This window comes from Anarrhichthys ocellatus, unplaced genomic scaffold (assembly GCF_004355925.1).
Source record: "Anarrhichthys ocellatus isolate YVR2014 unplaced genomic scaffold, GSC_Weel_1.0 scaffold66, whole genome shotgun sequence".
Lineage (NCBI taxonomy): Eukaryota > Metazoa > Chordata > Actinopteri > Perciformes > Anarhichadidae > Anarrhichthys > Anarrhichthys ocellatus.
The window spans coordinates 2332562-2348708 of NW_022280096.1; the positions used below are offsets into that span (position 1 = coordinate 2332562).

Below are 16147 nucleotides of genomic sequence, written 5' to 3' on the forward strand. Positions count from 1 at the left end.
GTCTGTCAAGGACATATGAACAAATCATGCTTAATGTGTCTCACTTTATTACTGGGTGTCTGGTCCTCTTGTCAATTACTGTCCTTATTTAAAACCAGCAGACAACATTAAAAATGAAATTGTATAACCAAATCATTTACACAAAGCTGAATCATAGACTATAGGAGATTTACGTTTTGACTCACCCGGAACATCTTCTCCACCTTGGCGATACTTTTGACAAATATGGTACCAAGCTGGTCTCCAACCCCTGCCAGGAGGAATCCAAACAGTGGGATTCCAAATATTGCATAAAGAATGCAGAATATTTTCCCTCCCTCGGTGCTCGGGGCAATGTTACCATATCCTGGAGAAGAAAACGAAGACACGAAAGTGTTCTATAGGACTACGTTAAGCAAACAAAAGCAATGGGCTGATTTATACATTCTAATGGAACAGACATTTCAGACATTGTTTTTAGTTCATTAATGCTAACAATGACAATGAATAAAATGTCTATTGTCCAATCAGATCTCATCAGCTGCCTTGCTTTGAGTGTTCTTGAGATGTTACCATGGGCTCTGATTTTTAAGTCCAGGTGAGCACTATAAATAAAAGCAGATAACAAGGTTAAAGAGTATCATCAATGATCATCAATGCTATCGTCAATGATGAATGAATATTTTAATACATGTGCCATTCATCAAACTGTACACAAAAAGCTACATATACTACTGCTTCCACTGATGAAGTACTTGAAGCTAATCCTACTGATGCACTTATTACTAGTCACTCCATTGTGAGGCATTGGAGATATTTAAAATATATTATGTACATGTACCCCGGCTCCGCTAGTCCATGTCGATGTGTCCTTGGTCAAGACACTTAACCCCAAATTGCTCCCGTAACTGTGTCTACGGTGTGTGAATGTTAGTTAGTCCTGATGGGCAGGTGGAACCTTGCATGGTAGTCCCTATCATCAGTGTATGAATGGGTGTGAATGGGTAAATGACGACATGTAGTGTGAAAGCACTTTGAGTGGTCAGAAAACTAGAAAAGTGCTGTATAAGTACAGTCCATTTACCATTAACATGTAATAAACAGCTTAATGACAGGAGCGTGAGGAGCTGAATTATCACTTTTTTCCAACTAATGTAATGACAATGAAAATGTGGGCTTTACTTCACTTTGACAATAGAAATGGGCTGCTTTGTTTGGTTAAATTTTGGAGATTGCGGATGCTTACAATCCATTCAACTGACAAATGCAATTGTTTTGAAAAAAAATAATTCTTGAGATCAACAGCTGAGGATAGAGCCAGCAAATACCCTATATTGAACTCCATTGACCTGTTAAGTGTGAACCATTGAGTCATGCCATAATCACAGTACCTATTGTTGTGATAACAGTCCCAGCAAAGAAGAAGGCACTGCCCAGATCCCAGTGGCTGGAATTATAGGACGTGTCACCGATGGGATTCACTCCAGCATTCGCAGCCTCCACAGAGTGCTGTAAAGAGAAGTAGAGACAGCGGGACATAAGAGAATCTCAGATAATACATTACATAGTGTCTTGCTCTCTGTTTATCTGAGAGTATTCAATACTATTGTGTTACATCTCTGATGAGGAAGGCTGTGCCAGGATTTAAGGGAAATTGCAACATGTTGTTGCTTGACATACGTAGGTTAGGTACATTTAGTTTTGAATATTTTCCTAAAATCAGGATAATGTTGACATCCTGCCACGTTTGTCTGAGAGCAGCCAGGATGCTCTCTGATCTCCTTTTTGAGAGTCTGGTGAGCCTCCTGCTAATACTTAATCTGCATAACAGTTTTCAGCAGTTTTCTGATGATCGGTTAGCCTGTTGAAATGATCAAAATGCATTAGCAAACACAACTTGCCATTGGAAGACAGGGCTAATGGTTCCTGAGAATGGGCCTCTGTACGCCTATGTAAATATGTCATTAAAAATCAGCTGTTTACAGCTACAGTAGTCATTTACAACATTAACAATGTCTACACAATATTTCTGATCAATTTGATGTTATTTTAATGGACAAAACATGTTCCTTTTCTTTCAAAAACACGGGAATTTCTAAGTGACCCCAAACTTTTGAATGGCAGTGTATATATAAACAGTATAATTTTGTTCCAGCCATTCCATCTTATTCTTTCGCACATCGCTATTTTGATCATCTATATGGCCTTTTATTACTGTTGGTATGGTAGTGACAATTATGATTGTCACAGTGGCGGGCCGTGCATTTTATACCTGGGCCTTCTGTGCTGTCCTTCTACAGTTGAACCATCTCCTAATAACCTCATTATGACACCACAGCTACGGTTATTTGTTTCTAGGGGTGTAACAATTCACGTATTCGTATTAAACCGTTCGGTACGAGGCTTACGAACCGAACAATACGTTTGGATAATACTAGTGCATTTGGAAAATGTAGAAGCTTAAATTGTGAGATATATAATGTTTTAGGTGGACTTTGCTCAAACTGGCAACATGCTGTCTGACACGCCCACCCCGGAACCAAAACATACGGTGCGCGTGTTCTGAGAGGCTACTCTAAACCAGTGGTTCTCAACTGGTCTGGCTGCGGGACCCACCATCATCCCTTAATGACAAGCCGCGACCCACGACCCAAATTATATATATATATATATATATATATATATATATATATATATATATAGTGACGACCCCTCCCTTCCACCAGGGGTCTGTCTGTTTCCTCTCAGGTTGTCTTCCAGGATGTTAATCGGCCACTGATGGGCGACACCTGAGTTGGGTTGGTCCCAGCTATAAAGGCTGCCCCTCTTCTGTGGCTGGGCCTCTCTGCGCAGTCCCTCACGGCGCATATCCTCTCTGCCTCTTGTTTGGAGGACCTGGCTGTTTGTTTGTTTGTTTGTTTGTTTGTTTGTTTGTTTGTTTGTTTGTTTGTTTGTTTGTTTGTTGGTTCCTTAAATAAATGTCTATTTATTACTTTTAACTCGTCTTGTCTCCCTCATGTTGCGGCCTTTTGAGCCGGGTCGTGACATATGGGGGCTCGTCCATTTCTGGTTGACCCGGTGTCTGCATTCACTTCAAATCAGTAGCAGCTGTAACCTGGTAGGCAGGTGCACCTCGTTTAAGTGAGTGAGATGTGCAATCTGGTTGTTTGGGAGACATGGACGAGTTTAGTGAGTAGGCTGTTTTCCTGTATTTGGTTATTGTAGCAGCTGTAGTGAACAGTGTTTCCTGAGGAGTGTTTGTGTCACTGAGCATGTGATATGCTGGTGGTTGTTGTGGAACAGAGTTTAGGTGGTCCTGTATACACGGTGAGTAAGTTGCTGCTGTTCTGTCCTTGTTAGGCTGAAGAGCGGACTCACTTTGGAGGTCGTTGGGGGGGGTTTCTATAGTGTGGTGTGAAAGTGGTTAGAGCAGGGGGCACGTCCGAGGCTGCAGGTGGGTGGCCAGTTCCTGGTTGCTTTACCGAGCCTGCGGGTTTAAGTGCATAAGTACCCACCACAAGTAGCACCTGAAGACTAGGGGGGAGCTTACTTAGTCTCTGGATAGTCAGAGGGACAGGGTGGCAGTGATGTTAGCTGTGTATGGGCTGTTCTTGCTGTGGTGTTAAATTCTGTTCCTGGTTTTATTGAGGGAAACTAGTTTCTGGTGTTTCCTGCTAACTGCATGTTTTGTATTCTGGTTTTTTTTATTCTGGTTTTGTATTCTGGTGATCATGGTCATGTTCTGGACTCTGTAACAAGAGCATTGCACAGCCTGTTGGGTGTCTGGGTATTGGACCCAGTTGCCTTCCAGGTGGAGCCTGAAGACTGCTGCTGCACAGTGTGCAGTAGGTATTCATGGTTCATAGGGTAAGCAATTGGGTAATAGGAGGGATGTGGTGAACAGGTTTTTGTGTTTGTGCGGTGACAGGCAAGTTGGTAACTTGGCCTGTTGCCTTCAGGAGCATAAGCGCTACAGCTCATGCCTTGATTGGGTGAGCTGAGTTGTAGTTGGGTTGCCTCTTTGCGCGTCTGTCAGAGGAACCTTTAGGCTCCTACAGCTTAGCGCTTATGATAGTTCAGTTTGGTGCTTTCTGTTAGCTGGCAATTATGATAATTCCAGTTCTGGTTGTTCACCACTCGTTCATGCAGCTCATTGCATGAACTGGCCCTCGCAGCAAACCCTGCTTCCCATCATGTGCTTCACCATATCACTGTGTAATCTCTCTGGCCTTCCTTCCTTATCCACTCTCACTCTTAGATGCTTCTCCACATGTTGGAGTTGCTGGGTTAAAGAGTGGAGATTGGCTGGGGGGGATGCACTCTTTATCTGGAATGTGGAATTTGAAATGTGTATGCAGTTTGTTGGTGTTCCTGGTGGGAACACTGTTTTTATGGAGGGGGGTGTGATGACCGCTCCCTTCCACCAGGGGTCTGTCTGTTTCCTCTCAGGTTGTCTTCCAGGATGTTAATTGGCCACTGATGGGCGACACCTGAGTTGGGTTGGTCCCAGCTATAAAGGCTGCCCCTCTTCTGTGGCTGGGCCTCTCTGCGCAGTCCCTCACGGCGCATATCCTCTCTGCCTCTTGTTTGGAGGACCTGTTTGTTTAGTTTAGGTCTGTTAGTTGGTTCCTTATATAAATGTCTATTTATTACTTTTAACTCGTCTTGTCTCCCTCATGTTGCGGCCTTTTGAGCCGGGTCGTGACTCTATCTATCTCTATCTCTATCTCTAGATAGATAGATATCTATATATAGCGCGAGAGCCTGCGTGTGTAACTGGTTGCCATGGTGAGCCACGCACCTGTTGTTAGAGGCAGACTGATTAAGAAACGTTGCAGTAATCAGTGATTTTGAACAAAACCCCTGCCTCTTTTTAACAAATTAGCAGGAGTCTGACTGCCAAAATATGGATACCGTGAGAAAGATAAGACTGCCAAACGCGGTAATGTTTTATGTTTGTGGTGTTGAAAATGTGAGCTCCAGAGCAATAGACAAAACTGGTACCGTCTACTTTCTTTGAGAAATTAGTGGTGAGATTTAACATGGAGTCTAATGGAGCAGTTGGTTGGAGTTCATGTCGCTCTGCGGCTCTTTGAGCCAAATGTGTAAGTGTGTTGGCTTCCATAGATACTTTACTGCGACCAGCACAACATTTCCAAGCTTTTTGGCCAAAATGGTGTATAAAGAGTAAAAATTGTGGGAGCTGGAGCAATTTGTTTGGAAAAATCACAGAAGATTTCCCTGCTCTGCTCCACTCTGACAGTTATGCTCTCACTCTAGCTCTTAACGAGCTGCGCAATACATACCCATTATAAAATCTGAAACTGACCCAATATTTTCCTGAAACTTAATCTGTGACTTCATGAAAACTGTGCTAGCTATCAAAATGTCCCTTTGGCTCAATAAAGTGCAGCGTTTTGTCTACGTTTTAAACTTTGAATCATGTTTCTATGTTAAAGTATGGCTAGTCAATATGGGCCCAAAGTTAAGTGTTTTTTTTTTGCTCTCTTCACGCCGGAACCCCATTCAAGTGAATGGGGACATTTTGCTCAGTTTTTGGCAACGCTGTGTGAGGAGAAGCGCACCAAACTTAATTTTGCTCCATTTTTCGGGGTTTTCCGGGATTTTCGGGAAAACCGCTTGGCGAATCTCTCCGAAAAATTGATTGCACACGATTCCTGATCAGGCCGCACGTTTTGATATATTTTTCACGCCGCTGTTGGCAACGCTGTGTGAGGAGAAGCGCGCCAAACTTTTGAATAAACCTGATTAGTAGTAGTAGTAGTAGTAGTAGTAGTAGTAGTAGTAAGCCCAATGGATAATATACAGTGTGCTTTGGCACAGGCAGTTTTACTGCCTTGTGCCACAAAGCCACACTGAACTAAAGTTTTATTGTCAAATTTCTAACCGTTGCATTTGTTTAACAGACATTTATATTCACATGGCTATTTTGCTGCCTGGGAAACTAATGATGAATATATTCCAACTGTTTAATCAAATCTGAATTTGGCATTTAGTTACATGTTGAACAATAATTCAGTGTGGCTTTGTGGCACAAGGCAGTAAAACTGCCTGTGCCAAAGCACACTGTATATTATCCATCGGGCTTCATAATAATAATAACTAGAAAATTCCTAAAGAAATTTTGACAGTGTGGCTTCTACTGCCCAAAGAAATCGCAATATATACACACGCCAATGTTACCGGTAGTGTCATTCAGGTTCAATTGAGATAGCGCTACTCTTTTCTGCATTTTAGATTCATACTCTTGGATTGAATCTTGTATTTGTGGGGCTTTTATTTTGAAAGGGTGGGTGAGAGAGGGGGAGAGGAGACAGAATCATAATGTTTGACACTAAAATGAGAGGCGTCATCACAAGCATTCCAGTTAGAATTCATTCTGTGGGGCTTTTAATTTGAAATGGGGGGGAGGGGAAAAGTCCTCTAAAAATATCTAAGACCTGAATGACTGTATGATAGAGAGAGACACACAAAGAGGGAGAGAGAGACTGATCTCTCTGGCAATCTTTCTCATTTGGAGATTGTCCTATGTTTTATCTTTTACAGCTTACATAACTATTGTCCTGCTCTGCCATGTCTTTCCTCGTCTCTCCCTCTTGTGTCGCGGTGCGGCGAATCAGGAAACTTATCAGAATACCCATACTTGATTGGCTGAGCTGCATCACGTATATCTCTAAATCATGTGTGTGTGGCTTTTATTTTAAAATGGGGGGGAGGGGAGTCCTCTAAAAGTCTCCAAGACCTGAATGACTGTATGAGGGACACACACACACACACACAGAGAGAGAGAGAGACACAGATAGAGGGAGAGGAGTGTATGTGCGTGTGTGTCTCAGTGCCTCTGTGTGTTTATCAACATCACTAATGAGCTCATATAAACACCTGTGTGCTTGGGTGCATGTTGGTGATTGGAGCACCTGTGTGTCAGAGGCTAATTAAGAGAGAGAGTAACCAGTGATTTCCAACAAAACTACCTGTCAAACATATGCCCTCTATACCAAAACCATGAGACTAATCAATAAAACATGGATACCGTCAGAGAGATAAGACTCTGGCAAACGCGGAGATGTGTTTTTTATGTTTGTGGTCTTAAAAATGTGAGCTCAAGCGCAATATGCAAAACTGGTACCGTCTACTTTCTTTGAGAAATGAGTGGTCAGATTTAACATGGAGTCTAATGGAGCAGTTGGTTGGAGTTCATGTCGCTCTGTGGCTCTTTGAGCCAAATGTGTAAGTCCGTTGGATTCCACAGACATCTGTGTGCGACAGCACAACATTTCCAAGCTTTTTGGCCAAAAATGGTGTATAAAGAGTAAACATTGTGGGAGCTAGAGCAATTTGTTTGGAAAAATCACAGAATATTTTCCTGCTCCGCTCCACTCTGACGGTTATGCTTTCACTCTAGCTCTTAACGAGCCGTGCAATACACACCCATTATAAAATCTGAAACAGACCCAAAATTTTCCTGAAACTTAATCTGTGACTTCATGAAAACTGTGCTAGCTATCAAAATGTCCATTTGGCTCAATAAAGTGCAGCGTTTTGTCTACGTTTTAAACTTTGAATCATGTTTCTACGTTAATGTACGGCTAGTCAATATGGGCCCAAAGTTAAGTGTTTTTTTAGCTCTCTTCACGCCGGAACCCCATTCAAGTGAATGGAGAAATTTTGCTCAGCTTTTGGGGATTTTCGGGAATTTTCGGTAAAACCGCTAGGCGAATCTCTCCAGAAAATAGATAGCACACTATTCCCGATCAGGCCGCACGTTTTGATGTATTTTTTACGCCGCTGTTGGCAACGCTGTGTGAGGAGAAGCGCGCCAAACCTTTGGATAAACCTGATTATTATTATTATTCGTAGTAGTATGATTAAGCCCGATGGATAATATACAGTGTGCTTTGGCACAGGCAGTTTTACTGCCTTGTGCCACAAAGCCACACTGAATAATCAGCTTTGGTCTCTCTCTCTCTCTCTCTCTCTCTCTCTCTCTCTCTCTCTCTCTCACACATATGACATGGAGATATTCAGTCAAAGGCATTGTTAGACCTCCTGTCTGCCTGTCTCACTCACTCACTCAGTCCATCTAACTGTCTGTCTGCCTGTCTCACTCACTCACTCTGTCTCTCTCTCCTCTCTGTCTATCTTTCCGTCTGTCTCTCTCTCTCCCTCTCTGTGTCTCTCTCTATCATACAGTCATTCAGGTCTTAGATATTTTTAGAGGACTTTTCCCCTCTCACCCCCTCCCCCCATTTCAAATTAAAAGCCCCACAGAATGAATTCTAACTGGAATGCTTGTGATGAAGCCTCTCATTTTAGTGTCAAACATTATGATTCTGTCTCCTCTCCCCCTCTCTCACCCACCCAGTCCCACCCTTTCAAAATAAAAGCCCCACAAATACAAGTTGAAATCCAAGAGTATGAATCTAAAATGCAGAAAAGAGAGTAGCGCTATCTCAATTGAACCTGAATGACACTACCGGTAACATTGGCGTGTGTATATATTGCGATTTCTTCGGGCAGTAGAAGCCACACTGTCAAAATTTCTTTAGGAATATTGTAGTTGGTATTAATGTTCAGGGAAGACAGGCGGTAAGGGACCCGGATGATGGCTATGGGGCGCCGGTCGAAAAAAGGTCAAGATTAGTGGACTAATCATCCAAAAACATCTCGGGGGAATATTATTTTTAGATTCACAAAACTTCAAGGAGTTTCAGGGATGTAAGGGAGCATAGTATGTACAGCTCAGTGTGGTTTGTATCCAATTCCAGTGTGTCTGGAGTGTGGAGTATGTGTGGAGCTTGAATGGAGTCAGATCGATATGAAGCTCAGGTTTCATTAGACCCGAGTCTCCACTGGGGACCATATCCAGGGCTGAGGAACGCTGCAGTATCGACCAATGGCTGTTCTTACCTTGATGAGAGCCTCCAGCTCATCTGGGGACACACATGGGTGTCTCTGCAGGAAGGCAGCCTTCTCTGCTGTGATGGTGATCTTCTGGTTGTTTTCAAAGGGCTGCTCCAGCGCCTGGAACACCAAGCCCCCTGCCACCAGGTAGGCTACCACCACCACAAACACTGCTAGCACCGTCTTCAGCTTCATCATGGTGAAGGGAGCTGTGCCGTCAGCCAGCGCCTCCATGCTGACCACCATGCTGGGGGGGCGGGAGGAGACAGAGAGCCGCGGCAGAGAGCAGCCCATTGGGTTCTGCATGGTCGCCACGCTGGCGTGCACCAGGCTGGACTGAAGCATGCCTGGCTGCACCTTCTTAGGGGGGACCCGGTTTGTCTGGACTTTCACTGAAACAAAGGACAAATGAATTGTGTGATGAGTGCTGCAGCATCTCAAGGTTCATTTATTGTCATTGTACAACACAGGGTTGCAGGCCCTTTATGCTACACAATTCCTGTAGTGCATTTTATGAATTTGTATCAGGAGGAATGTGAAGAGAAGCAACAAAAACATTGGTAAATTCCTGAGGCAGATAATATGGCCGGCCTTTTAAAAGCCAGAGTATGGGACTTTTACATATTAATGAACTATTACGTTACATTATAAGTTCCCACAATGCTGATTAAGCCTACCCCCACCAGGGAATGCTCTGTCTGTGTCAAAATCCCTGCGCTGAAACACCCAAAGAATGCCAACCATTCTCAGAACAAGAAGTTTATTAATGAAAAGTGGCCGATTAATTGGCAGAAATGGAATATAATATTCATATCTATGTGTTGAATATTATATCGACTGTGGCTCAGTAGAGTGGGTTGTTCTTCAATCAGAAGATCAGCGGTTTAATCCCCAGCACCGCTAGTCCATTTCGATGTGTCCTTGGGCAAGACACTTAACCTCAAATTGTTGTGAATGCTTAGTTAGTCCTGATGGATAGTGGCACCTTGCATGTTAGCTCCTGTCATCAGTGTGTGAATGTGTGAATGACATGTAGTGTTAAAGCTCTGGTTTTACCATGTTTTAATCAGTGTACAATCACCTGAAACTAAGAATTGTTGTATTTTTGTTAGCTTAGAAAAAGCCATTTATATCTACATAGGGAGCAGGTCCTCTTCCACGGAGTCCGCCATCCTGCACCACCATAATTCTACAGCAGCCAAGAACAGACAAACTGAACGCTGGCTCTATGTTTTTACGTTATCTGAAGGTAGGGATGGCTACTGAAACGCAGTATTAAACGGGCCCCAATGGATAATTATTAAAGATCAGAAGTAACGAAGTTACTGGTGTTTTTCGTTAGTACCATATAATGTGTCTGTGTCATTTATTATCACGCAGCAGCAAACATCTCCTCTCTCTGTCGGGATGAGCTCCTCCAACTCCACACGCACATAGACCCAAGCACACACACTGAAGTGAACCAGGTGGAGTGAAGATTACTGAAGTTGATGGATACTGCGCTCCTTACTGTTTGCGAGTAAAAAGCCAATACTTGATGATCAATTAATCTTTTCAACAAGCATGGACATGTAAACGAAAGTGAAACCTAATTCAGTCTGCTCTGTCCACAGTCTCTCATCCACTGCAACTATGTTCAAGCACAACACAAAAGGTCGGTCAAAAGTGTTTTGTTTTTTACAAACAAGCTTAAACAAAAGCTGTTTATCTTAGTCTGTTCTTGTAAACGTCTCTGCTGGCTGAGACAAAGCAGCCAGGGTCCTGTTTCAGAAAGCAGGTTCAGTGTTTTACTGAACCTTGAGATGATCTCTGTCTCTTTCAGAGCAGACACGCGGTTTCATTTCCTCATTCATTCTGTTTGTATCAAAATGCCTATAGCAGCGCTACAGTAGCGGAGGTTGACCATCTGTTAGAATATAAATACTGGTAGGATATGAGTTTGTTCCTCAGGGAAATCTAGAGTTACTTATTTTATGTCATGACAGTCATTTCTTTGAACAGCGTTTTTTTTTTTGCCCTCATGTTCAAATATTACACAGTCAAGTCAGGCTTGTAGCTCAGAATAAAACCTCTGCGTGTCCTTCTTTTTGCGAGTGGAAATTTTTATATGAAAATATAACGCTGTGACTCTGCACACGGCTGATGTCACCTGTCACTGATGGAGAACAATTCAATAATATTTGAGATTATATGTTAATATTTCTGAGTGAGGAGGATTGTGGTGCAGCTGTAGAATGTACTTTGAAAGCATGACGTGAACGTGTTTAACAGCATTTCAGACTGGGTTGAACTTTACTACATTTGTTGAGGTAGCTGAAATAAACTGAATGTTCCAATTGTCTAACATGTAAAATCCACCGTATTTTAACGTTTAGATCACCAAACACATTATTGCTGAATCCGATTGTGAGCTTATGTCTATTGATATCTATATTTTTAAATCTTCAACTATATTTTTCACTTTTGGCCCATGTGCTTTTTACCCATCAGAAAAATCTATTAAAAATTAAGGCTATGCACAGTCAGATTCCACCACTTTATCATAGTCTGGTAAATAATGAATTAATGGACAATACTTAATGAATCATAATTGTTGTAACTTACTGACACTGCTCCTTGCTCTGATAAATGTGCACAGTCCATACATGGTTTACATGCATTAATATCTCTATGTCCACTGGTGAATACCTGTTGCCGTGGTGAATCGTGGAATCGGCGCTCCATTGATTTTTTCATTCATCATGCACAAGCCTAACTAATCTCAGGGTTAGTCAACACAGAGTTCAGGGTTAGTCTCAGAGTAAACCTGCTTTCTGAAACAGGGTCCTGGAGGTCAGAGGACAGGAGGTCAGAAGACAGTCAAGGAAAGGTTTGTCAGATTTGACAACGTTTCCGGCAACAAGAGAGCCGATGACGTTGCTGCTCTTCTCATCCGATTTCTGGAGGACCACGATTGTCTGGACAAAGTCGTGGCTCAGTGTTTTGATGGCGCAGCGGTCATGGCATCTGGACTTAATGGAGTGCAGGCTAAAGTTAAAAAGAAGGCTCCTCTGGCTTTATTTATAGAATGCTATGCCCATCGGCTGAATTTAGTGCTGACTCAAGGGGTCTCAAAGCTGAGAGAATGTAAAATCTTTTTCCACATCTCAACGGCCTCACTGCGTATTATCCAGGTCCCCAGCTGTTCAACGACATCTGCCAGCGGTGTCTTCCTCGTGTGGCACCAACACGGTGGCAATATAACTCCAGACTGGTCAACACGGTGTTTGAAATGAGAGCTGCCCTGCAGGAGCTTTTTGAGCACATTTTGGAGCACCATGACGAGTACGACGAGGAATCTGTGCGCTGTGCTGACTGCTACAAAGTCCATCTGGAGAACTTTGAGTTTTGTTTTTTGCTGTCTACTTTCCATGGGATTTTTGAGTATTCGGATGTGCTGTTTGGAGTACTACAGAACAGAAAACTGGACGTACAGTTCTGTCTGAAAAGAGTGGATGAGTTTTGTGACACTATAGAAAGAGAAAAGGGACGGTTTGCTGACATTTTTAAGTCCACTGTGCGTGAAACAGGTGCCCCAAGCGCACGGAGAGGCCAAGCGGAGGGAAACATTCGTGCACGGTACCAGAAACTCCACATGGATATCTTGGACAACATTCTTGCCCAGGTACGAAATTGGTCCAAAAACCACGAGAAATGAATGTTTCTCGACCCCCAGCAGTTTCAGGCATATCGGAAGAAATTCCTAGATTCGGCCTTCTCCAACCTAACGCAGAGTTACGGATCTCTGTTTGATGATCTGGCACGGCTTAAAACAGAACTGACTGTAATGTATGCCATGGCTGGCTTTGAAGGAAAAAGCCCTGCTGATCTACTGGCTTTCCTTCAGCAGAAAGATCTGGTGATGAGCATGCATCAACTTTACGCACTGGCATGTTTAGCGGTGACGATCCCGATATCGACTGCCTCTGTCGAGCGGACATTTTCAGCCCTAAAACGGATCAAAACCTATTCCAGAAACGCAACTGGGGGGGCTCGGCTGTCATCACTGGCATCCATGGCAATCGAGAAGGACTTCTTCCTGGAACTGAAACGCACTGATGTTCTGTACAACCGCGTCATTGAACTGTTCGTAAACAAAGACAGGAGGATGGACTTTGTCTGTAAATAGTGAGAAGCTTTTGGTAAGTGAAGTGCTTTTGTGTTTTTACATCTGCAGTAGCGTTACTACTGTGTTCATTTGTCTATGGTGTTGTTTTTATGATATGGTTAATATTGTTCCCTCTGATGTGAATAATATTTGAATGGCTCGTGCTCTTCAGTGTGCGGTGGAATAAGTGTTTTAGCGCCGCAGTGTTGCTGGATTGATTTGTCATGCTTTGTTGTCATATAAATATATGTGACTGGTTCTTGTGAGTTTGTTCTTGTCATTGTGTTAATTACATTGATTTTGACTATATGCATTGTACGTTAATGACGAAGCATCCCGTCATGCGCGTATTCATGTATCAGCACTCTGCATGTTGCAGTGTTATGTGAATATGAGGTGTTTACATGAAACAAACAATAACCAGTAGCTGTGGTGGTTCAACTGTAGTAAGACGGCACAGAAGGCCCAGGTAGAAAATGCACGGCCCGCTTCTTGATGATCTAGAAACAATATTTATTCTACTGCAACCGGAGTACTATTCTGTTTGCATGAGGCGGATATTGTATGCTACAGGTATCAATTGACGTGCGTCAAAGGAGGATCCGCACTGCGATGCAGCCGATTTGTGTTGCACTCGTCAGTCAGGATATTGATATTGATCAATTGTGACAATCCTTTCAGAAAGTTGTCCCTTGGAAGTTCCCAAACTTTATGGGAATGCCATACTATAGTTTAGTAACCCCACCACTGAATCATCATAAAATGTTCATACCCACAGAAGTTGGAATAATATACTGAATATCTTAAGGTTTTCGGAAATTTCATAGATTTCACATAATCATTGATGGTGGGGATATCTGGCGGATTGAACAGTAATGAAAATACTGTAATAATAGGTTGCAGCCCAAGACAATTCATTTTTGACCTTGAAAATAGTATCTAAACAGAATATCTTACAACCATTTACTAGCTTTTTCCAGAGCTTTCTCACATCTCACAATCTTCACCAGCAGAGTTTGCTGATGCATTGAAGATTTAAGTTTTTAATAAAAACTCTGGCATTGCAGTAGCAGTGATGAAAATAGCTGAAGAGGATTGTGAGATGTGGTTGAAAAAATATGTAAAAAGTTATAAAGTGAACCTTGATGTTATTAAATACTATAATGAACCCATTTGTGTTAAAAGTGCTCAGTGTTACTATAGAAAAGGCAACATAATGCTGAATGTCTCTTGGAACTGTAGACTGTGTTTAGACTCCAGTGGTGTTGATTAGCTCTGGGTGTGACTGACAACCACCAAAACAAAATAATTGGATTTTGACATTTCATCATCCGTTTACTGTTATGCAACAGTGGCTTATCGAATCGCCACATGTCACTGACACTGAGCACACTTATGAAAACCAATAGAATCAACTGCTTTGATTCATTAATGTAACCAATCAGCCAATGAGTATAGAAAACTGCTTTCTTTGCAGCTGCATGTGAACGCAGCTCCCACACTGATCTAATTGTGTGGGAGCAAAGCTTTAAATGAAAGAAGGCTGTCATATCTCTCTCAAAGGTCATGTTCTGAACACTAAAATCACCTGTTGCCGGGGAAACATGAGCTGATGATGAAGCTGTAGGAGAACGTGACACACATGCAGAATCTCTGTGTGTTTACCCAGCAGAAGATGAGGTAATGTTTCAACCATCTCTCTACTGCATCACATTGAAGCTTTTGTTGACTGACAGTGCGTGTTTGGATTTTCCCGCAAAGCCTCGTTGTGGGCATAATAAACTAAATTTTCTCTTTTTTCCTTCCCTCCCACTGAATCGTTGCTCCTGTATCAACACATGTCCCCCTCGTGTTTAGAGCCCCAGTAAAGACGCAGCTGTAGTAAGCTTTTCAGCATCAGCCTCTGTCTTGCCATATTCCTCTGAAAGCCTGCAGGAGCTGCCTGATAGAAAGCTAAAGACCATAAAGACTATATGAAGGGACAGTTTCAGAGTGCAGCATTTCATTTCAAAACACGCAGTAATGAGATGATTTTAAGATTCATTTTCACCACATTCAATATACAATATATTGGGGGAATGCAGATTGGATAGCAATCTTTTACCAAAAGACTCACTGCAGTCTTTACGAAAACAATAGAAATGATTAATTCATAGTCTAACCTGGTGGAGGGTTCATGTTCCCTGGTTTCCTTGGATTCTCAATCGGAAATTTCATCTTGATTCTCCTGGCTCTTTGTGCTGCTGTAGGATGAAATCAATGTTTTTAATCTCTCATGGTCCTTTCGGTCAATTTCGACGACTTTAACCGAGAGAGGATGGAGGACGACAGGGAGTAAAAACACATAATCCGCGGCGTGTGCTACTACTGTAGAGGCTGAGAAACTGTTCGATGCAGCTCCTCTTCACCCACGGCGGTCTTCAGGAGCGCATACTCACTGCTCGCTGCATCATTGTGAAGTCGTTAATACCATGGGCGTCCGAAACGGGAGACGATACTACATTGAATAATCTAACGTTTAGATTGTGATGTTTCTTTTTTGATTTGTTATGTATTTACGTCAGAATGCTGCAGGACAGCGATTATGCACTGCTCGTTGTCAGGATCCACCTCACTCCGACGTAAAATAGCTTGTAATGCGCTTTGGCTGGGTCTCCACGCCGCTGCTGCGTACTGCAAGACACGACGTCAGCTCACACAGAAAAAGAACAGTTGGCGCAGTTGAGAGAGCCAAGGAGGGAAAGAGGAAATTAAATGAAAACATGGAATAATAGGAGGAATAAGAATAGCCCATAGCACTTTTTTTTTCTTGAATTGTCGAGTAAAACAAGTACAAAACAAGTGCAGACAAGTACATGAACAAATAAAGGACTCATGAAATTATACAGGTCTAAACACAAAGGGGACAAAAGCAAACTGAGGAGAATAACAGGTTCAGACTGATAAGAGTAAGAAACGGAGGTCCAGCAAATTGGCTATAGATGGATACATGTGTGAGTGTGTGTGTGTGTGTGTCCATCTTATGTGTGCTCCAGGTAATGGGTGAGTGAGGGGTGTCCAATGTAGTAATATGGGACACATTCAATATATGCATAT

General features: G+C 42.6%; 1 protein-coding gene across 2 annotated transcripts in view; it reads right to left on the reverse strand.

Moving 5' to 3' along the window:
• The window catches only part of kcnk10a (potassium channel, subfamily K, member 10a), a 46660-nt gene extending 30921 nt beyond the window's left edge, over positions 1–15739 (reverse strand). Inside the window, exons 1-4 of one of the 2 annotated variants that reach the window (XM_031872773.1) lie at positions 15214–15739; positions 8911–9296; positions 1371–1488; positions 174–346 (exon numbers count right to left, since the gene is read on the reverse strand). In XM_031872773.1, coding sequence (XP_031728633.1) covers positions 174–346; positions 1371–1488; positions 8911–9296; positions 15214–15268 — 732 coding nt within the window. In that variant the 5' untranslated portion in view covers positions 15269–15739. The remainder of the gene's footprint in view (positions 1–173; positions 347–1370; positions 1489–8910; positions 9297–15213) is intronic. The other variant, XM_031872774.1, reaches the window with a different exon arrangement.
• Between the last annotated feature and the right edge of the window lie 408 nt (positions 15740–16147).